At 43.7% G+C, this 23,385-nt stretch overlaps 1 protein-coding gene across 5 annotated transcripts in view; it reads left to right on the forward strand.

Annotated features, from left to right (window-relative positions):
• ATP2B2 (ATPase plasma membrane Ca2+ transporting 2) overlaps nucleotides 1-23,385 on the forward strand; it is a 286,168-nt gene that overhangs the window by 161,098 nt on the left and 101,685 nt on the right. For all 5 annotated transcript variants that reach the window (XM_032120304.1, XM_032120303.1, XM_032120301.1 and 2 more), the window contains one exon: nucleotides 15,657-15,854. In XM_032120304.1, coding sequence (XP_031976195.1) covers nucleotides 15,657-15,854 — 198 coding nt within the window. The remainder of the gene's footprint in view (nucleotides 1-15,656; nucleotides 15,855-23,385) is intronic.

A 23,385-nucleotide genomic window follows, 5' to 3' on the forward strand; every position in this document is an offset into this window, starting at 1 on the left:
GGATTTAGGAGGTTTGGTGAGCTCTGTGCGTGGTGAAGTCAGGGGCATCGATGCCTAATGCTGCAACAGGCAGAGCAAAGCCCTTTCTGGTGAGAGAACCAGGGAATCCAACAGCTTCCCAAGCATCATTTGTGGAGGAATTTGCTCTGTGTTGGTTCTGGTTAGATGCTGACTGCATTAGTGGCTGTATTTCGTTACAGAACATTGTTAATTAATTTTGTGTACATGAGAGAACAGTATATTGGGTGGACTGGACTGACGGTTTTGCATCAGTTAATGAATTACCTGTTACCTTCAGCCAGTGACAAAGGGTTTCATGTTTTGCAGATTTAGTGTTTCGACAGAGCTGAGCACCAGGGAAGCACTGTGAAGCATTCCCTGTTTTTATCAGGGCACATGATGATCTTGTGTGCATCATCCTGACTGCACGTAAATAAATAAGTGTGGTGGATACTTATCTCCAGGCAAAGAACTTGTGTTTTCATAGCATTCATCTATAACAGATGAACAAACTGGATGAATTCGAGATGATTTTCAAGATCCAGCACTTTTCATCTCAGGTCATTGTGATCAAATTCACCCTGACTCAGGATCACCTTCTCCTGGCAAATCAGTCCAGCCCAGAAGCAGGGGGAAAGGTGAGGGGATCAGACATAACTGGTTCCCTTGTTGAATGAATTGCTCAGATATCACGATCTGAATGAAATTGTAATCCCTTCTCACTTTTACGAGTCAAGTCCAACAGGTCAGAGTTTGGTAGGTCAGTGAAAAAGAGCTTGAATTACCCACCCTGGGCCGGATCAGGCAGTGAGGGCTGGCAGGCAGTGAACTTCATATGCACTAAGCTTAATTGCAAATAAAGGCTGTGGCACAAACAAAGCTCAGGAAGTTAAAAGATTAATGCTGTTAGAGTCTTTTTATGTTCTGCAAGCCTGTTTCCACAATACCAGAAATTGTTCATTTTTCTAATGAGGGGCACAGAAATGGAAAGACTTATTGGCACTTGCTATTAATAGGCTCATGTAATTACTTCTGAATTTTTCTGTTGTCTGCTGTTTTTTGTAATCATTAAACGAATAGAGGATTTTTGTTAAGATACTCGAAGTCTTGCAATGTGAGGAATATTCTGTTTCCTTGAGAGGGCTTTTCTTCATTGAAGAAATGAGCCTGCAGAGTACGTGTCACTCTCGGTTGTCTTTGAAGACACTCCTGGCAGGATATGGATAATGCTCCATGCTGGTCTCCCAAAATGTTGCTTAATTTGTGCTCCTGCTTCTTGCTTAAGAGGGGCAAACAAGCAAAAAACCCCTCCCAAAGAGGTGTGTGAGGTTAAATCAGAGCTGTGACCTCGGAGGACAGAGTGCAGGGATTAAGAAGGGGAGGGTGAGCAGTGGGAGATCAGAGGGAAGGAGGAAGAGCTCTCTGGTATTTTATCAGTGGCATCAGTCTCTTTGAGGTAAAATGAAGGGGAAAATGAGGAACCTGGAAAAGGAAGAGGGGGAAGATCTGTTCAGGTGGTCTTTGGAAAGAGCAGTAGACACTGGAGCTGAATGGGGAGACAGAGAAAAATAGAAATAGGTTTAACAAAAAGGGTATTGGAATTAGGCAACACACACAGACACCCAAAGTCTGCCTTTGAGCATCCTGAGCATTTCAGCATTCAGCTCCTCTCTGCTTATCATTTACATAACCTGGAGAAAACAGATGCAGGCTCAAGATGTCTGTCTGAAAGCAATGACTTCATCCTCAGCCCTGCTGGTTCAAGGTCTCTGCACTTCCTGTGTTCCTCAGGGTGATTTCATAACAGGACAGTGTTATCAGTGCTATTTAAACTGATAACAGTTTTTAAGTGCTACTGAAACATCCATCGAAATTGGGTCTGATTTTCTTGCCCCTTGTTTGGTGTTAATGTGTGTCGTGCTGAAGGGATGCATTAATGAAGCTTCCTTCTCTCCTGCAATGTCAATCCTCTAGGCCCAGGCTCTTCATTAATGAATAATGATGGAACAGAGGAGGCACTTGGGTCATTTTATCCTCTAAGAGCAGTGAGCAGTCCTGAAGAGAACGCTGCAATGCAGCTATAGGCAAAACTGTACAGATGACAAAGTGCCTTTGAATCACAGGCCGTGTTTCTGGAACATTTTGGGTTTTAGGAAGATTGCCAGTTTCCCAAAGCATTTTTTCTTAGGCATGGAATCTTTTTTTTTTTTTTTTTTTTTTTGCTATTTCAGAGAGACTTATTCCAATGCCTTCTATTCTACCAACTTGGAAACCTGAGCTTCAATAAAAATAGAAAGCGCCTGATCCTGCTGTGTTCAGCAGCCATTGAAAAGGACTTGGGGAGACTTCTGTTTCATAATATTTGTACAGCAGTTGGCTCGTAGTAATTTGCATAAGATTTTGGACTGTGAATTTGGACTGACTTTCCCCAAAACATTTTGTGAGAGGCAGGAACCACACAAGAAAAAATAACCTGACAAGGAACAGGGCAGAGCAAAGCCTACTCTCCTATTGAAAATCAAAATAGAATTTCTAATTAAAGTTACTAATGAGACAGGTGAACAATTCTACTTTAAGTTAGGAAAATGTTTTAAGTGCTCCTTTCCTTGGGGTGAGCATAACTGGGATAACTTCATTTTTCCATCTCTTTTGGTGTAAAGAATGTAATTAATTCCTTAAGTGGTTGTTATCTAAATCTGTGCCTCTGTGTTACATGATAAAAGTACTTAAGTGCTTAGAATTCTGCTCCCTTTTCGTATAAAAAGATTGTTGGGTTTAGTTGCTTTTTTTTTTAATAATCTCTTTTTGCTTCTTGGTCTTTTTGTTTCTTTTTACTTGCAAGAATTTGTTTCTAATTTAACAATGTAAATGATTGTGTTCTCTCAACGCAATAAATGATATTGTGTTAACACTTAAATTACCACGTGTGGATCAGCTCCCAGTTTCCATCCTGCCACAGCTCTGGGGTGAGGAGGGAGGGCCTGGCTCCAGCAGCACCTTGGACATGCTCTGGTGAAAGTGGGTTCAGCAAACTCAGGCTAAGGGAGTCACCTGCCCTCAGCTCTGGATTTATTCTGGAACATCTATTCCCCAATAACCACTAGGGATTAACCCTTGGTGGGCATCTTCTGACTCTGGACTCAGAGGCCTCTTGCCAGCATGAAGCAAAGCAATGAATTAAGGGGCTGGAAGTCAAATGAAATGGGTGGCACAATATAAACAGAGGGATCTGCTGTGCAAGGAAAAGGTTTCAAGCCACGAATGGATTAAATGACTTCTTCCTGGAGACCTCCTTTTCACTAAAAACCTAAACTTCCTGATGGATAATGAAGGGAAACGGATTAATTAATAACAGTTGGGGTTATTTGGGGGGCATTAAGAAAATGCAATATTTGTTAACTCAGTGAAGCTGCCCAAGGATGGTTGTCAGTAGGAATTTGGTGCTTCTACTATGATAAAACACAATGTTTTGTTTTCTGCTGATGTGCCTAACAGAAATGCCAGGGCGTTGATCAGAACTGCATCCTCAAACCCTGCATGTGCACTGGCCAAAGGACACACAAAATTTTCAACTTCTCAAACCACAGAGCACAAAATTAAACTGGAGGAAAAAGTCATTCTTAATGCAAAGAACACAATCGCATAGATACTGTGACCAAATAAGTGAAGAGATTTGAACAGAGACCCTTTCCCACTTTTGTCACCTTGAATGGAATTCCATTGTAGCTGAGTGATTCTCAGGGGCTTTTTGGGTTGCAGGAACTCCATCTTTTGTATCCCAAAAATGTTTCCCACTTTTGCTTTTGTCTTGACTGAGAACTGGGGCAACTTGAAGTGGGCTCAGTTTGGCGGCCTTAAAAAAATCCAAGGAGCCCTTGGCTGCTTCTGGCTCACAGCTGCTCCTGGTGACCAGGAACACCTTCCTGCAGGCTCTGACTTTGTAATTTAATTTCATCTTTGATTTGCACTGGGAAACAACCTGGAGAAGTTCAGTGGTGATTAGTGCATTCACATTGTGTTAGTTGTGTGGAGGGCTAATCAAGGTGATTGACAATTTGTGCTTCATGGCATAGAGAATCTATTCTTTTGGGCTTTTTTTGTGCTAAATTGGGAGATATCTGTGGGTGTTGTGCTCCTGGTGGAGTTCTGCTGCAAGGGGGTATAGGAATAAAATAATGCTCTATCCCACAGTACATCTTGGGATTGCTCTGGTCACAGCTGATATTTTCTCATCACTCAAAAATAAAGCAGGAGTCGAGAAAACGTTGTCACTTTTCGTGGTATTTTTATTAACTTTGTATTAGGCTGAGAGCTCTTTGGAATGATAATATTATATTGGCTCCAGTGGTGCCATCATCCCAACTAAAACACTGCTGCTCGTGGGGAATCCCCTGCTCTGCTGCTTGGTGTCACCTGGACACCTTCTGTGGACTGAATTGGCTAATTACCAAAAGACATGAAAGTCCTGACACTCTCCTTGCATCTTTTCTCCATTTAATCTGGAAAATGGGGCAAGAGGGAGCTTTGTTTGCCTTGCTGAATTATCAGTGCCCAGTGACTGCCAACTTTGAGAGAACATCTGTGTTCAGTTTTGGGCTGGTCACTGTAGCAGAGCTCGTGCTGGCATTTTGGATGGAATTTTACAGCCTCTTTCACTTCTCCTCTTCCTCTAAGCCTGTATTTAAGTCTGCAGGAAAGGCAGATGGTGATCTGGGATGTACAAATATCTACAAATTTGTGTTAGGCACATCAGCAGAAAACAAAACATTGTGTTTTATCATAGTAGAAGCACCAAATTCCTACTGACAACCATCCTTGGGCAGCTTCACTGAGTAAACAAATACTGCATTTTCTTAATGCCCCCCAAATAACCCCAACTGTTATTAATTAATCCGTTTCCCTTCATTATCCATCAGGAAGTTTAGGTTTTTAGTGAAAAGGAGGTCTCCAGGAAGAAGTCATTTAATCCATTCGTGGCTTGAAACCTTTTCCTTGCACAGCAGATCCCTCTGTTTATATTGTGCCACCCATTTCATTTGACTTCCAGCCCCTTAATTCATTGCTTTGCTTCATGCTGGCAAGAGGCCTCTGAGTCCAGAGTCAGAAGATGCCCACCAAGGGTTAATCCCTAGTGGTTATTGGGGAATAGATGTTCCAGAATAAATCCAGAGCTGAGGGCAGGTGACTCCCTTAGCCTGAGTTTGCTGAACCCACTTTCACCAGAGCATGTCCAAGGTGCTGCTGGAGCCAGGCCCTCCCTCCTCACCCCAGAGCTGTGGCAGGATGGAAACTGGGAGCTGATCCACACGTGGTGCCACGAGAGAATGGGGTGAGTGGGAAATGATGAGCACAGCGTCGCACAGGTGGCAGTGGGAGTGCTGTTAGGGGTGCCAGAGGTCTCATTACTGTGCTGCTCCTGGGCCATGGGATTTCATCCTTTGGATGCTCCAAAAGCACCTCCCAGGCTGGGCAGTGTGGCCAGAGGGACTCACTGTCACTGCAGGAGCGAGAGCAGCGCTGAGCCTTGCTTGCAGATGGCATCATGATCACAGCACTGTGTTTTCCTCAGCCTCGTCACTTGTTTGTAGCTCCCCCTCCCCTGGACACGCAGCAGGGAATGCTCAGCCTCTGCAGAGGGTGACACAGTGACATCGCTCACAGGAGCAGTGGGTGACACTGACAGAGACATTAAGAGCTGCCAAGTAGCAGCATTTGGAGGTAACACCTCAGGAAAATGCAGTTTGGTGCTACCTGGCTTATTTGTTGTTTTTTTTTCTAAGCGGGTTGGGAAAGGATCGTGCTGAGGAAGCAGCGTGGGCAAAGTGGATTTTGATATTTCATTTTAACTTCCTTACAGACATCACAAAGATGTGTCTCATCGGAATTTAAATTTATTCTTCTGTTTTGTGTTTTTATGTGAAAGATTAAAGCACCCTGTGAGGAATGTACTGCTTAACCCACACATGCCTGGCCTCATCAGAAAGCCCCTTTTTTCCGTGCTTGTGTTGCTGTCAGAGCATCTGTTGTTATGCTGTATTACTTTTAACCTTTCCTTCATCAAATAAATATGAGCTCCAGACCCTTGGAACTGCTGATGCCACAGAAACTGTGGTGATTGCAGTGACAAATAATAATAGGGAAGATTCTTCACGGAAGAGAGATCTTTTCCCTCCCTGAAAAAGAGACTTTCAGCATACTCCAAAAGAGCCTTGTGCTGGATTTAAAAGTCTGTCTGATGTGTGTTGCAGAATATCTCCCTCAATCAGGCCATGCTTTCCCAGGTTCATTTCCTTTATTCCTTTATTCCTTTGTTGTTTTCTCAGTCTGCCATGAGTGTCACCCTGAGGGGACACACAAAACCATGAGAGGCCTTTAGCCACGTCACCCTGAAAGCTCCTTCTGGTGTGAGAGGGCAGCTGAGGCTCTCCACGGTACCCCTCAGCTGTATTGAATTGGTCACCTGGCCACAGCTCCTGGGACATTTCACTGGCACCAACAGCCAGTGAACACCATGTTCAACACTTGCAAAACTTTGAGTGACGTGAAGTCACTCCAAAAACTCTGGCGAGACAGGGAAAAAATCGAAAGTGAAGGTTTTTGTCACCTGTGAAGAGCTGCCAGTGCAGCAGCTCTGCGTGTGATTGTGGTTTCTTTGTGTGGGGTCATCCAGCAGCTGCAGTCCCCAGGCTCAGTGTCCTGGTCACACAGGGGACACGTGGCTCCATCCTTGTCCTCTCTCTCCTGCAGAGGTCCAGGCACAGCCATTCCCTGCTCTGCTGCCTGCCCATGGCGAGCTCTGGTGCTGTGGGTGCGTTGGTGTTGCTGGCACCTGTTGGCTGCACATCTCCAGGGCTTGGAGGAGCCCCGGCACACGGGGAGCTCCCAGCTGGCAGTGCCAGCATGCAGCCACTTGTGCCACACCACCGGAGCTCCCTGCGGAGCGTGGCTGATGGAAGTGCTTCCAGTGGGACACTTGCACTCCCCAGGCTGTGCTGGATCCATGCAGACAGGCACAGGCTGCCTCTGTCAGCAGCACTGCTCCTCTTGTGCTGTGGGAACAGGGATTCACAGATGGATTTCAGGGCCTTTTTTCCTGTGGTTGCCATCGGCAATTTTTGTGAAGGAGTGAATTTTTTTGGTAGGGTCCAGTGAGAAGGGTGGTAAGAGGTTATAAAGATGTGTTAATTAAGGAAGGCTTTCCCCTTTGACATCATGATGTCTTTCATTCCGTGATTGTTTTCTTGACAATCACTTTGGATCTCCTCTGTTAAACTTCCATGGTTGCTCCTTGCCGTGACCTGGTTGCTGCATCAGTGCTTTCCAAGCCTGACCCACAGAACAACCCCTTAAGCGTGTCTGAAGTGTGTCTGAGGATATAGCTAGGGATGTTTGATTTCATTTAAATATTCAGGGCAAGGAAAAACTTTCACGTTACCTGGAACAATCATATTGCTATAACTCAGCACTGTAACCCCACGTTTTTGATGTGATTTCCTTCATCTTCTCAGTCAACATCATTGAAATGGTCCCACCTTACGCATCTGTGCTTCTGTAGGAAATCAGGGCTGTGTGGGTAATACAAAATGTGCAGAGGGCATCTGTATGGTCCACTCTAAATCCTAATATTACCTTCTGTGGGAGGGAAATCCTGTCTTGGTTTTAATAGCCAGAAAAAAAGAGGTTTGAAGAAACTTTCTCAAGGCTTTGACTACCTGGGAAGTGGGGATGGGCGAAAGAAAACATTACAGTCCCTCATTCTCTTTCCATTCAGAAGCTGAAGATCTGTGATGCTGAACAAACCTGGAGTATCCAGTGTCTCTGGGGTATCCCACTGGCTTGGGATTGTTTGGCTTGGCTGCCAAACCCTTCCATAGCCTTTGCTTTACTGTCTCAGTGCTGGGTGAAGATCCGTGCTCTTACTGCTCTGGTGTTTACATATCTAATGTTAAAAAGAGATTTTTATTGGCATTTTATTATGTAGTTGGTGATGGGTGGGATGAGTGGTATTTATCCTAGATTATTAGTATTTATTCTAGATTATTAGTATTTATTACAGTCATTGCCCTGAACCTAATGGCTTCATTGTACTTGATACTACATCATGACAGAGCAAAAGAAAAACATTTCCAGGAGTCTGGGGTCCCCAAGGTGAGACATGTGTGGATGGTTTAATGGTTATCAAATGGAGTAAGAGCGGAAGGAATGAATTCTGGTGGGATAATTCTCCTCCCTCTCAGCAGCCACACCCCCACTGACAGCAGAACACTTGTAAAACAGAAATCCTGATTCCTCTTTCTTCATCCCAGACCTTGAGCTCTCACTGAATGCTTTATCAGCCTTTGCAGAAAGCTTCTTGCTCTGTGTTTAGGCAACAAAATCATTAGTCATCTGCTACAGCGCATGTCTTGCCTTTAATATTTGATGTCTCATCTGTTGCCTCAGTCCTGGCTTGTGTTCATGCACTGTACATAAGTCCAGTCATTAGGTTATTATGAAATCATGGCTGTCTTTCACATGAGTGGCTTTTTTGGGGCTGTTTTCAGCCACAATCGAGAACCATTTCTGGTGCTGCTGTTATTACTCATCTTATGTAAACTGTTTGTTCCTGCTGAACGGCTTCATTTCAGGGCAGTTTTACGTTAAAAAGAAATTAGAAGATGATGGAAGAAATAAAACCCCAAATGGCTGGATGGGAAAGGGAATTAAAGATGTCATGGAGCACTCAGTGCTTCTGGGCACTAGCAAACCCTGCCTGGTGCCTTGCAGCTGAATGTAAATCAGGAATCTCAGATGATGGGAATTCACTCCCCTGAACTGCCACCAACCCGTCTGGGGCAGGAACCTCAGCCTTTCCCTGCCTCATCAAATTGAGATAAAGTTTTCTAGAGTTTCTACAGATTGAGAGAGGTTCAAAGGAACTCATGGCAGAAGTGTGAGTTGTTCTGTACCTGTGGCTCACATTTGCGTTAGACAATCAGTCTGTGAGAACAATTGTTAAGCTTTTCAGTTCCTTTATTTTTCAAAAAATTGTGGAATTTGAGAGGTATTTGTGTACTTTGTGTGACTTAAGTGATAGCTTCAGGTGCACCCTGTCAGAGGGAAGGTTTCTAGGAGCGTTTTTGTAGTCAGGCTGTGGGATTTGGGATGCTGAGGGGTGGCAGAGCTCAGAGGGCAGGACAGGGTGGCTGGGCCACTTGTTGCTGTCAGATGTGAAGAGGGAGGATGATTAATGAGGAAATGGAGAGGGAGATAATTAATTTCCTGTTTCTGTGCCCTCTTTTCTGTATGTTGGCTGTGTGGATCTGGCTGTAAAGTGCTTGACTCCAGGAGGTTCTGAGTCCTGCAAGGTTCTGCTCACAGGAACAGGCACAGCAGCAGCATAAAGCTTACAGGACACGTGCTTGGATGACTTGTAATGCCAAAGGCTTTTAATTTTGGGATGTATTTCTTAACATTTATCTAAAAAAAATATGCAAGTGATATTAATGAAAATGGGTAATGAGATTCATTACACTTAGAGACAGCTTTGTAGTCCTGAGATTAGAAGGAAATTATTATTTGTTGAGGTTCATTCAGTAGTGAAATTCCAATTCACCTTGCTGGAATTAGAAGATGCTCTCATTAAAATCCCTCTTATTGATGGACAGCACTCTCTCAACTGACTTTATTTTAATTTGACCTGAACAGAATTTCAATGTACTGCATGGAAAAGCTTTTCCAGGCACCACACATGGTGAAACTGGGAGGTCACAGAGACATCTGTTCCAGGGCTGAATATTTCCACTTTGTGTTTCCCATCTTTGCTGTGTGTTTTACTTGGAAACCAATCATCTTGTGTCAGTTTAATGCAGCCTGTGTTTTTGTGGCATTGCAGGTTTTTGTTTTTCTTAGATAAACAAAGGTCGTGAAGGATTCCTGACCTAAGGAAGGCTGATGCTGGATGACATCACAGTGATGACATCATTATACATTAGGGACAAACCACACCTTCCCCAGCATTTGATCCAAACCATGATAACAGTGATCACAGTTTACTGGGAGTGTCTCCTTGCCTTCCCCTATTCCTCAGGTAGGGGCAGTTTCCTAAGGCAGACCTCAGGAACTAAATCTGTTGGTTCCAAGCTCTTCATTTGAATTGAAAATGTGACATTTCCAGCCCTTTCAGTCACTTTCAGCACTGAGATGCTGCTGCTTAGATCGCTGCTGAAGAAGTGGAAGAAAAAAAGCCAGACTGTTTCTTGCTTTTTGGAGAGGGAAAAGCAGAGAAAAACTCTGCTGCCAAAGCCAGAGAGTCAAATCCCACTGAAAATGTTGAATGGGACTTGAATTGTCCTTGTTACCCCAGCAGTAACTGGGCTGATATTTCTAATTCGTGTTCATCAGGAAGGTGTGAGAGTCTGCAAGAGCTCCATGAGCCCCTGGGCCTGGGGCAGGGTCTCCTGAATTGTTATGGAGCAGCAGGAATGGCAAGGAGCTCGATGGGAAATAAATGGAATTGGTGAAACCAGGCAAAGGAAATGAAATAACTGCCCAGGTGATTCTTTGGGGTGTTATATTTTTTAATTTCTGTGACAGTGGGAGTGCTCATCATGGGAGAAGAGAGTTTGAGGCCAGGGGCATTTTGGCTCAGGAGATAAAACCCAGGTCTGGGTTCCCACAGGAAGAACTCAGGTGTGCCATATCTAATTATTAGTGATCACTAACCAAAATAGTTGCCTTTCCTCTCTCCTTTCATTTCCACAGCATCCCTGGAAAGCCTCTCCTTTCCGTGCTGAACAAATCTCACATTTGATTTTTCAAATACATCATTTACATGTTTTGCTATTTGAAATTTTTATCTCCATTTCTGGATGCATCAGAAAAAGCACAGAAGGAATTTAATAAGCAATGACTGGTTGATTTGCTCAATTACTGCAAATGTAAATTCTTCATTCTTCAGCTCCTGATTTGAGCCAATTTGAAACATTCTCTTAAAAGTTTTTCTGGTGGGTTTTTTTTTTCACTGTTGTGTTAGTAGTGCTGTGCTTTTGCTATTTTTGCAGCATCAGAATCATTCTGGGTTTGTCATGCTCCGTTTGGTTGCAGTGGAGATGACTGTCAGAGAAATACAATTTTCCAGGCATTAATTGAAATGATGGCTTTATACTCAGGGTGCAGTAACTGGCAGATGTAGATAGGGAACAGAGAAAATTCATTAAGTGGCATTTCTCCAATTTTGTGTTCTTCTTCTCCCTCCAAAAATGCAACAATGCCAGATTAAATCATAAACCAATTTCATATACTGCATGACATTGTAGAAAATGTTTTCTATGCAATCACTTTCATTCTCCCACGCATTTGGGCGAAAACTTTTGGAAAATGAAATCTTAAGAAACTACTCAAATGGTGGAAGCATCAGTAAATTTTCACAGTGTTTCCTGAACCCACGTGCAATATTTGTATATAAAGTTAACCCAAATGTGCACATCTGCTCCAAACACTTGGGTCGAGCAAAGTTGTTCTGCACAGCTTTGACCTAGAAAAGCACTTAAATAAAATATTCATGCTTGTGTGGAGGACCTAAGCCCAGCCAGGCTGTGACTTTTATTGCCACACAGAACAGAAGATGGGAGGCTGCTGCTTGTGCTGAGAATATGTGAAATCTGAAATCCTGAGCTTCTATTGCCATTCATGTTTTTTAGTCCCCATTGGTTCTTCTCCACTTCCTCAAATGCTTTATATCCTCAGCCAGAAATGATGTTTTAAATTGCCTTCCTTTGCAATGCGCTTTTGTTGTTGTCACAGGACTCGAGGGACGAGGGAGAAATAAAACGATCATATGGAATAATTCAGGAAATGAAGTCGTCGTGTTTAACGTGATGAAAACCTGACATGCAAAGTGTAGCAGCAGGAAAAGCACCTCCAGGCTCAGGTGCTGGCAGGGGCAGATGTCCTGTGCTGCCCTCGCTGTGCTCATTGCTGGCTGTGCCATCTGGGCACCACGAGCCACCTCCGGCCTCGCCAAGCCAGGCCTTGCCAAGCCAGGCCTCGCTCAGAGCCCCGCTAGGAACAGGTGAAATAACGGCTCTGAGTCAAGCAGCTGACTTGGCAAAGATAAGGAGGGCCCCCTTGTACCTTCTTCTGCATTCTGAGAATTCGTGGAGTTTTGCAGAGCAAAGCTCTTTGCCTCAGAGGCTCAGTCCCATTTCCCCACGGCTTTGTCATTTCCATGTGCTTTGCTGGTCCTTTCTGATCTTATCTCTACAGAATGCAAAATCTGATTTTATCAGGTTTCTCCATTGTCTCCTTCCCTTTCTCTTTCTCTTCCTCATTGTAAGAGTTTGTTCATTTCTGGCATTCAGTAGGAGTTAAAAAAAGCCAGCCCCAAAATTTTGCTGAACAGGATTCTGAGTGATGGCCGGGTCACAGGAGAAGGGGGAAACATTTTGGTTTGAGCTGAAGAGTGGATGTAATTTTCCAGGATTTCTAAACGATTTCCAAGGAATTAAATTTCATTAATAAAGATGAATATGCTCTGGTTTTTAGACTAGACTGACGGGGTGAGTAATTTCACCAAGACTTAGAGAAAGGAATAAAATCATCTGCATAATTTACCCTTGTTTGTGGTTCTTAAGGAAGATAATAACAAAGATGGAAGAGTCCAAATAACTGATGTCTGAATTCCAGCATTATGTGGATTAGAGACTGGAAAACAAGGATGACCATGGGTGATTTAGGCAGTCTGTTCCTCAGCCTTATGGTGTCTAAATGGACAAATTTTATCTTAGAGAGAAAGCAGCTCTTTGAGTTCCAGTCTCTCCTTGGCTTTGGAGGCTCCTCGGGTGTATCTTGCACCCATCCCGAGCACAGGACAGGAGCTGTCCTTTGTGTGCCCTCCTGGCAGTGAGGTGCAGGGCGTCATTTAAACCTCAGGAATTCAGCATGTCTAAATAAACGTGATTGGGATTATTGAACATTCCTGCAGCTTTTCCCTGTGCTGTCCCAGCCATCCCTGCCATGCTGGAGAGCTCCAGTCACGTGCTGAGCTGCTGGAGCTGGCCCACCACAGAGCACATATATTCTGGGTTGGAAAAGAGGCATTTTTCAGGCATCTCTCCCTCCCCTTCTTTGAGTTTTTCCTTCCAGTATTCTGTGTTGCTGCTTGAAGTTGCATCAGATAGAAATTTCTGCCCCAAATCTCAGTCTGTGGCGCCCATGGAATTTCCCCATCGTGTGTGAGGTTGAATAGGCTGGTGTTGGGGGCATGGTGCAAATTTTGGGTGCCTTTTGTAGAAGTCCCATGAGGAGAAGCTGGGAACAGGGCTCAGCCTGGAGAAAAGGAGGCTCAGGGGGGACCTTGTGGCTCTGCACAACTCCCTGACAGGAGGGGGCAGCTGGGGGGGGGGTTGGACTCTACCCCCAGGGAAGAGGGACACAAGAGGAAATGGCCTCGAGGTGTTCCAGGGCAGGTTTAGATGAATATTAGGAAAAGTTTCTCCATGGAAGGGTTGTCAAGCACTGGAAGACGCTCCCCAAGGTAGTGGTGGAGTCATCAACCCTGGAAGCATTCAAAAACATGCAGATGTGGTGCTTGGGGACATGGTGGACTTGGGTTAATAGTTGGATCGAATCACCTTAGAGGTCTTTTCCAACCTTACTGATCCTGTGATTCTCTGATTTTTAGTGAGAATCCTTCCTGTTGGCAGCCCTCTGGTGCTGCTCAGAGTGCCCTGTTTGGTTTGTGCTGGAGGCTGGTCTCTCTGAGTGGCTGCCTGATCCCTCACCTGTGTTGCCCAAATGTCTGTGACCTCTGTGGGGTCCCAAAAAGGCAGCTCCTCGATGGCTCCAATTCCTATGGCAGAGGGGAAAGGGTTTTCCCTGCCTTGGAAGCTGCCTGGGAGCTCTCAGAGGAGTTTGAATGCTGGAGGATAACGGAGGCACTTCCTGCTGGCTGGAGCCTGTCTGTCCCAGTGTCACTGAGCGCGAGGCCCTGCAAACGAAACGAAGTGGGGAAATAATAATGCCTTTATCTGCGGGAGGGGCTCGTGTTTCTCAGCAGCTGAGGGGGAAATGAAACTTTGATGAGTTAACCAAGAGCCAGAAGCCACCCAGGAGCTGTAAGGAGACACCTGAAGGGAAAGGTGAGTCAGGACCTGCCTGCAGTGGGGCAGGACTGATATGGCCAGGAAAGCATCGCTTTTGTCCCGAGGAAACGGAGGAACCGCCTGCGAGGGACTGAGGGGCCACGGGGTGCTGGGGGACCCAGGCATGGTGTGGGGACTCTTCCACATCAGGAGCGTTCCCTGACAGCTTGAAGGGCGTGTTTGTAAGGCTTCCCATTCCTGAGGTATCCCATCTGCTTTGGGGGGTCAGGGATTCACCCTGAGCTGCCCAAGCCCAGGAATTCTCATAGCGAGGGGTTGATGGTTTCCTCCTTGCAGGCACCTTGCTGTTCCTCCAAGGTCAGCTCCAGGGTTTTCCTGGTGTCATCTACAGATGGATAGCCATAAATAATCATAAGTAGCCAGAAATAACTTTATGTTGCTGATCACATTCAAAACCTACAGTTTTGTAAAGCTTCCAGCTGGGTTGGTCTCCTCTCCAAACAAGAGGAAACAGCCTCCAGTTGCACTGAGGGATGTTTAAACTGAATATTAGGAAACATTTCTCCATGGGACGGGTTGCCCAGCATCGGAAGAGGCTGTGCAGGGAAGTGGTGGGGTCACCACCCCTGGAGGGATTGAAAAGACGTGTGGATGTGGCACTTGGGGACAGGGGGTGGTGGCGGCCTTGGCACTGCTGTGGGAGCAGTTGAACTTGATGATCCTAAAGGTCCCAATTTAAGCAATTCTGTGATATCAGGTATTGTTTGGCAGAAGTATGGAATGCTTATTGCAGTTTTTGTGCTGCTCAGAGGGATATTTGGGCTCAGTTATTTTACCCTGACACTTACAAGTATTTTTCTTTCCCTTTTTTTTTTCTGTTCTTCTGGAAGGGCCCTAGACGTGCATCCTTTAATAGAATTAAAGAGGATGGAAAAAAGCACCCCAGTGGATTGCTCAGCACAACCCCCCATTGTTACCCTGTGTCCTTAAACTGAAATGTTCTTAAATTGAAGCATCATGTAACATACACGGAGCCATATTGTTTCCTTTTGCCTTTCTGTGCCTTGTGACAAAACTGTGATGCAGCTCATTCCAGGGATGTACTGAAGTCCATTTGCAAACAGAGATTGCTTTGAAGTAGCACAAGAGAGGATTTATTGACTTATCCTTTGCATTCAGAACAAAGATTTGTGTGATCTTCCACAGGTATTACCAAAAGTGTCCGTCAGCTATTCCAGCTTCATCCCAAAAACCATTTCTTTGTGCTTTAGGATCTATTTTCAGAAGTCATTGCTTGTGTGTATGTATATACATAGGTCTTATTAATATAAACCTCTGAAATCAAAGACATTTTTATGATTAAACCTGGCAGGAGTTAGTACTAAATGGAGCTTGTTCAGAATATCAGGACAAATCCTCTTGCAAAAGCACAATTTAAGTGTAATATTTATGTTTATTAATATGTCAAAGGTGCTACAGCTTGGAATTTTTCTTGGAGAAGTAATTTATAGGAATGTGTTTTCTATTTCACTGCCATTTGTCCTGATTTTATTTTATTTTATTTATTTACAGGATTAGCCGGCACTGCTGCAGACCTAGAAAAAAGAAAGCTTATTTTTGGAAAAAATTTTATACCTCCAAAGAAGCCAAAAACATTCATACAGCTAGTTTGGGAAGCGTTGCAGGACGTGACTCTTATAATCTTGGAAATTGCAGCCATCATATCTTTGGGGCTTTCGTTTTATCAGCCGCCTGGAGAAGGGAATGAAGGTAAAAACTTTTCACAGAAGTTATCTCAGTTTAAGCAAAGCGTGTCCTGTATCTCAAATCAATTCCATCACCACCCTCCAGAAGGTCACCAGCAGGAAATTTCCACGTGGTTTGTTCCTGATCCCATTACATCTGGTCCTGACATATTTTTCTTTTCATCTTGACATTTCTTTATGCAAATACTGAACCTCATGACGTAAGTTAAAGGAAAATTGTAACGTTCTTATAAAACTGGAGTGGTTTTGATACAGTTTTCACCTTTGAGCCTGAATTCGGTGTGTGTTTGATTCATTTTTTGTGGTTGTTTATCACGTACTATAGATGAGAAATATGTAATTGCTTATGTGACTGCTGGATCCCATGGCAGGAACACGGACAAGTCTCCAGTTTACACCAGATGAAGCCTTGAACTCAGTGAGATTCGCACATTTTAGTATTTTTAGTGTTTCAGCTCAGGCTTGTGAGCCGGCTCCAAAGGCAGTATTGGAGCAAAGTCCTGTTACTGATAAATGTTCTCCACATTCTGCACAGCCTTTCTGGCTGCAGGAAGTTTTATCACCCTGCCTGCCCCACTCCTTTTTCCCCTTCCCCCCCGCCACTTTGGAAAGCACTCTTGAATTCACATGCTTAAAATATTTGTTCCTCTCCATAAATGCAAGATTTCCATTTCTGGCAGCTGATCCAGATTTTTTCTCCCCCCTCTCCTGCTCTCTCCTAGACTTCTAAAGCTGGATCAAACATGCTGTGTGAAATGACGTGAGCAGCTTGGCAAATGTAGGAAGAATGTCTTCCTCTAAATATAGTCCTGAAATGCTTTTTACATTTGCTGCAGTTTCCTTTGGCTGCTTTCCTTGCAGCCCCTTCCTTCTTCCCTTCCCATTCAGCAGCACAGTCAGCACGTAGCCATGCACAGCTCCTGGGTCATGGCTGGGATTCTTAAGCCCTTTATGAATAATTGGGAATCTTTCAGTGCTTTCTCTCTGAATTTTGAATACGTGGCTATTGATTCAGCAGGTGCTCGATTTAGGCATGAAAAGATAAAAGGAGTCTTTTTTTTAATTGAAGAAAACGTTATTTATTGGAATTACCTGATGTAACTGGTGGGATACCTTGGGGACATTGTAAACCACGAGAGATTCTTTATGAAATTAGGATTTAGCTTGAACTAAATGTGCAGAGTGCCCTCTTTCATTTTATTTAGGGGAAAAGGAATTCTGAAAGCGTGATTTACCCAGGTTTTAGGAAGAGGGAAGATGTGTCATCAGGCAGTGGTGGTTTGTTTCTGTCTTTTTCAAATTGTTATTCTTATTGTTTTGATCCTGCATTTAAAATGTTTCTTTTCCCATGGGAAGATATGGCCCAGCTGAGATTCTGAGGGAGTCTGAAAAGCTCAGCAGCACAGCCTGGGAAAATGTGTTTGTGTTTTCCCACAGCATAGCATTTTATTCAATAGTCACTGCTTTAAGGATTGTTTTCCTGAAGGGTTTGGCTGTGGTTTGCACAAGGAGAATAAATAAAATTAGTGAATATCTTGTAATGCAATTTTTGGAGCACATTGTAAAGGTCTTCTACATTTTTTTTTGGGAAGTCTTTCTTTGAGCAGTTGTTTCAATAATTCCCTTTAATTTAAAAATTTGTATATCATAATTGCTGCTGAGGATACCTTTAATTTATTGGTAGATGACCTTTTTAAGGAGTCCTGAACAGTGGAAAATGGACGTATTAAGCTTGATTTTGCCTTGGCGAAGGGGAGAGTAACCCCACTCGAAAGTAACTTTAATGGGCTTACCTTTAGTATTCTGCTTTTCTGACTCTCCCCAGAATGAAAATTTAATTGAAATGTGCACTTATTTGCAAGTTTTATGCTGTTTTGTTTCCTTGAAAAGAATATATTGCCTTCTGAAAGTACAGCCAGGTGTTAGAAAGAAGAGCTGGCACATATTGTTCTCTATTCTTGATCTTGCTGCCTCTTTTAAATTCCAATCTTTTGTTTTTTCCAAATGAAATGCATTTTCATTTTGAAAATGAATTAACAGGACTGTTCTTTCCACACTGATTTATTCAGTCGTCACTGCCAATATTCTGAACTCGTCAGCTTCTTGCTTAGGAGTAACTTGAAATGTTGTCACCACCTGGAAGTGGCAGTCTTGCTTTGGAGGGTTAAGGGATAATATGGAAATGAGACTTTAGGACACAATGTCAGGGAAACACTGTCCTGTGTATCTAACTGAGCATTTATTTGCCTTGATTTAATATATTTATATCTGCCTCTCACATATCCTAAACTTTTATCTACCAATGGCGTTATTGGTCAATACAATAAGTTGAACTCATCTTTATTTTTAAAAATTAGTGTAACGCTTTCTTTTCTTGACTCTTGAAACCCACTTGTAACTTTTGATGCTGTAACAGAATTAGCATTTAACTGCTTTCTGCAACTGAAGTGCAAAGTGTATTTCTCCTGAGGCTTTTGAAGGACAAATGCAGGATAAAATCCCCACTTCCAAAAAATATTAAGAGTGCATGAACTGCTTCAGGAGCCTTGTGTGAGGGTGTAGCCTCATGGACGTGTGTGAAAGTTTCTGTTCTACCCCAATTCTTCATTTCAGATCTGAGTGAGTCTTGGAGAACATTATTTCATTTCCTGGTGCAGTCAGGGAATCTGACCTAGAGGAATCCCTGGATAAAAGTGCAGTTTTATTGCTTCTCTAGAAGCCACTGCAGTTCTTCTCATATTCCTTAGCATGAGTGGAGGTTTCAAGAACGTTGTTCTCAGGAGCTGTGCTGGAGCTGTTTTGATGATCTGCTTTGCATTGCCTTTCACCATCTGACAGGCCATTAGAAGCAATTGAGAACTTCTGCATAAATTATTGTCAGCCCCGTGGCAATTACTGCTCTCATTACTGAGCCACACGGAATCAGTTTTCCACCCTTTCAAAAAAGTGCAAAACTGCTGCTGGATTTTAGCAAATGCATCTTGAGAGAAAATTCTCAGTGCAGGTGTAGCCTCTACTATGGCGAGGATCACACCAGGGGTATGGCTGGGGCAAGGGAAAAATACTTTGTTCCTCAGAAAAAACCCTTCTGTGTCCTGGATTTAGGGATTATAGGGTGCTCCCTGGTCATGCAGAGTAGGGGTCCATGATATCTCAGAGGATTTAATGAACATGTGAGATCCTGGCTTTGTTTTAATTTTTTTGTAATGTAGATTAGAGATAGTCCAGGAGTAAATTTGAAATGTTTGTCTTTGTATACCAGTATATGGTGAAATTATTTTTGTGTACAGCTTGTAAAGAAATGCCCAGTCCTGTTTTTGAAGACAGGGTATGAGTAGAAAGAGCTCCTTTGTGAGAGCAAGTGTTGGACTCAAACCATTTCATCTGTTGAGGAAACAACATGCTTTAGGAAAGAGTGCAAGAGTGCAATTCAGAAATCCAGCAAGGGAACGGAAAATGGCAGGGCTTCTCTTGGCCATCCCCAAATATCTGTCTTATTGTGGCTGTAGAAATGCAGGAGTCTCCTCCTCTACCTGCTCCTTTATTTTTGGGGGGGTTTTGCTGTTTTGTTGTTGTTTGTGGTTTTTTAGGTTTTTTGTTTGTTTGGCTGGTTTGCTTTGGTATTTTCCTCGCTCTTTTCCCTCAGACCTCTGCTGGAGCAGTCACTTCTTGCAGAAATGACCTAATGGCTCTTTGCAGCTCTGTCCCTTTCTGGAGCTGTTTTCCGCGGGCGTGCCCTGCAGTTCAGAGCAGACCAGCAGGATTCTGGTGCATCCCCCATCTATATCCATGTGAACTGGTCAAAAATTCCCAGAGCCTTCTGCAAACACCTTCAGCAGCAATTTCTGAGCCCTCTTGAGTCCTCCTCCTTGTTCCTATCTTCAGCCCCTGCGTCACATGTGGATCTTATTATCCCCTTGCAAAAACTGCTGATGCCAACCCTGACAATCATCTGCTGTTTACAGGAGTGTAACAAACCTTTTAACTGCTCTTCCTTGAATTTTCTCTCCTTCTGTGGATTGCAAAGGGGGAAGAAGGCTGCCTGAGGTAAGATGTTTTACCATCCCAGTGTTTACCAGGAAGTCCCAGGCACAATATCTGTTTTCCAGTGTACAGCTTTTTGCAGCTTAAAGGTGGAATAAAAAGGAAAAGTCTTTTTGGTTCAGCTCCTGTTAAAATTCCCAAGGCAGAGCTCTGGACTGAAAACAAAGTGAAACGATCAGTTGCATTGCTTAGTGCTGCTCAGCAGGGCTTGGCTGGGTTACCCTTCCCCTTCCTCGTGCAACAAGTTGAAAAAAATACAGGAACAGGACATGGTCCCCTGAAATTTGGGGCTCTCAAGACACTTGCATTGAGCTGTTGGTGCTTTTATGCTGCTGCTGCTGCTGCCCAGGCTGAGGCTGCAGTTCCTGTTGGCCTCTCATGACCTAAAAGAGACTTTATTCCATGGGGTTCACCACTCAGGTGTTTTCTTATCATTCTTATAAAGTGCCACATTGCTCAGTGGGGACTCAGGCTGGAGATTTAAACCAGAAAGGACATCCAGAAACCGGAGAGAAGATGCAGCTGGCCCACAGCCCCTGTGAGGGTGGTGCTTTATCCTGTTCCTGTCCTGGGCCTCCTCATGGAGGCAATGCTTACTCAGACTTGTGGCACAACTGTTGTGGGAGCATCAAATCCCTCCACAGATGGGATGGACAGCAGGGCTCAAACAGCCAGGGAAAGGCCAGAGCCAACCTGTCAGCAGTGCTGGAGTCACCAGGCAGCAGGAAAGGTCCTCCCTGCAGAAGCCAAGGCAGCCAAGGGGTATTTAGATAAAAAAACTCTGCAAAAATCAGTTTGAGGGGAAAAAAAACCCCTAAAGCCAAACAAACAACTTCCCTATCTCCTTGTCCACCTCTCCTGCATGGGGTTGGAAGTGCTGTGCTGTTCCCATCATCTCCCAGGTTCCTGCCTATGGATGTACAGGTCAAAATGTGTCTTTGGGACTTTCATCTCATTGAGCAAGTCTGAAATAAGTCACAGTAGGAAAGATTTGCCAGCTCTTAGTGCAGGTGAAGGAAGTGCAAAAAGTAAAAATTGTATTGATATTAAAAAGAATACATCTAAAAAAGAATATAGAGATATGAAAGAATTGAAAGCAATTGCCAACAAACTTCTTTTTCTCAGTTAGGAGTGAAAATGCTGAATGTAATACCAGCTAGCTTGAATTTCTGTGCACTTTGTACTGATGTACATTAAAAAAAATATATATTCCCACCAATTTGGGCAGTCTAATCCTCCTCCTTGCAAATTCCCTACCTTGGAGTTCTGCTGGAGCAGCCCAGCTGCAATAGTGTGTGTGCTAGGCTCAGGTACAATGTCCTGTTCTAAAGATGTGATATCTGTCCCAATCCCTCAGCACTCAGGGTGGGTACTCCTAAAAAAAAAAAAAAAAAAAATCAAACCCATAGGAATAACATGAAATTGAGCCATTGCTCCCTCAAAACTTTTCAAAATGTTGTTATTGTGGCAGTATCTTTTTGTGGTTCCAGCTCTCAGCTTTCCTTCGGTCAGTTTGTGGTTTTCCTGCTTTTCCTGTGATGTGTAGGCTGCTAAAGGGAAAGTCAGGGTTTCACAGAAGGTAGAACAGGCAGAAAAAAACCCTTTCTGTGTTGCCACATGTGTTGGGACAGCTTGACAATACATTGGATAAAATTCTTCTTTTTTATTCCCAGTTTTTAAACTGTGACATTCTTCTCTTCACTTTCTTTGCCAACAATTGTGGCAGAACTGCTCTCATTTCAGTCATTTCAGGTAGGTGATATTTGGAATTTCTCACTCATTCCATATCCCCTTCTCAACAATTTTCTTCCCACTCTCCCAGAAACATTTTTCATTCTCACACTTATTGCCCAGATCAAAAAACTTCTTCTATTCCCTTTCCAAGAAGCATCATGTCTCAGGAAACCGGTCTGGTGGGTACATTTTTCTTTTCCTGGGGATTATAGAAACCTTACATCTCCGTGATGAAATCATCTTGTTCTTAAGCTGCATAAACACAGCAGATGCCTGGTGGGGAAACCTGGAAATAGAATCCCGCGTGCGCAATCACGGCTTGGCGCGGGAGCGGCGCGCAGGTGTCGCCGGGGCAGGAGGCGACCCTTGGATCCACCAGGCACGGCAGGATTAGCTCCACAGGAGCTCTGCCACCTCATCTGCTCTGGGAAATGGCACTGGGAGCTGTGAAATCCTCTGGGGAGAGCGTTCAGCTCCTGCCAAGTGCAAACACGTCGGGGTTATTGGGTTTGGCGTTGTTGCTGTTGAGCGTTTGTGCTGTTTTAGGGCAGAAATGAGCACCAGCAAAGCCTGGCTTGGCTCAAGGGTTCATTGAAACGAGGAATTCTCCTGTGCCCCTTGGCTTAAATGGCCCAGGGGAATAAAGAGCTGGGTCAAAAAAGGGAAAGCACTGATTGCTGAGGAACCTGAACCAAATTTAATTAAACTGAATTTAAAGTAACCTGAGATTAATAACCTCATGAAGGTCTGGTGCCATCCTCTGAGGAATTCAGTTCATTTACTTCCTAGTGAGGCACAATTGAATATAAACTCAATGTTTTAATGCCACATTTATCAATTTTTACCTTGTCTTCACCCTTTAGTCCATTCTACATTTCCCTTAGCATTTTAATTCAGGAGGGCTATTGAATGCATAATGAAGCACATTCATTTTTTAAATCCTTTGCCAGACTTTTCCATCCTGAGGGTTTTGCAGGGCCCATTCAAGATCCCAGGGCATTTTCCACAGGAAAATATTGCGTGTATCTCCTCATCTCTAAAAATCTGTCACCCTGAGTTTCATTAATATGCACTTAATCAATTTGATTAATGAGTGAAAACCTCAGAAATGTCAGAAATGAGTCAGCTGAAGGAAGTTAATTTTTTCTCTAGTCTTTTGTGGCAGCTTTACATCTTAATCTTTTTTTTAGAGCATTTTACTTGTGATAATGTTGCTTGCATTAAAAATGCATAAACGTAGGCAGCACAAAAATCTAGTTTGTAAGGCCAGCATTAATGTTATTTTGCAGCCCTCCTAAAATCATAGCAGCACACAGCAATGAACAACTGTAAGTCCTTTGCCAGGCCTCCCAGTTATGAAGCCAAGATCAAGATGAAAAATTGACTCCACAATTTAACCAATGCTTCCCAGTAAAATTTTTGATATGCTGAAGATCTGTCATCTCTTTAAGTTCTCTCCATTATACAAAACATACTGGAGAAAATATGAAACATCTTCAGAAGAAGGTGAGCCAAGATTCATTCATTTTAGCACTTTGCAGTGATTGAAGCCTAAATTTCACCCCCTTTCATGGCCTGTGTCAGTACAAACCAACCATCCCCAGCAATAACAGGATATTCACAGAACTTTGCTGCAGGTGCTGAAAACAACAAGTGGTGAACGTATTCCAGCCTCTGCTGTGTGTGTGTCGTTCCATGAGGCTGCACAGAGAGTGTTACATAATGTTCTCCAGGCACTGAGCAATAAGAAATCAATG

This window comes from Corvus moneduloides, chromosome 11 (assembly GCF_009650955.1).
Source record: "Corvus moneduloides isolate bCorMon1 chromosome 11, bCorMon1.pri, whole genome shotgun sequence".
NCBI lineage: Eukaryota > Metazoa > Chordata > Aves > Passeriformes > Corvidae > Corvus > Corvus moneduloides.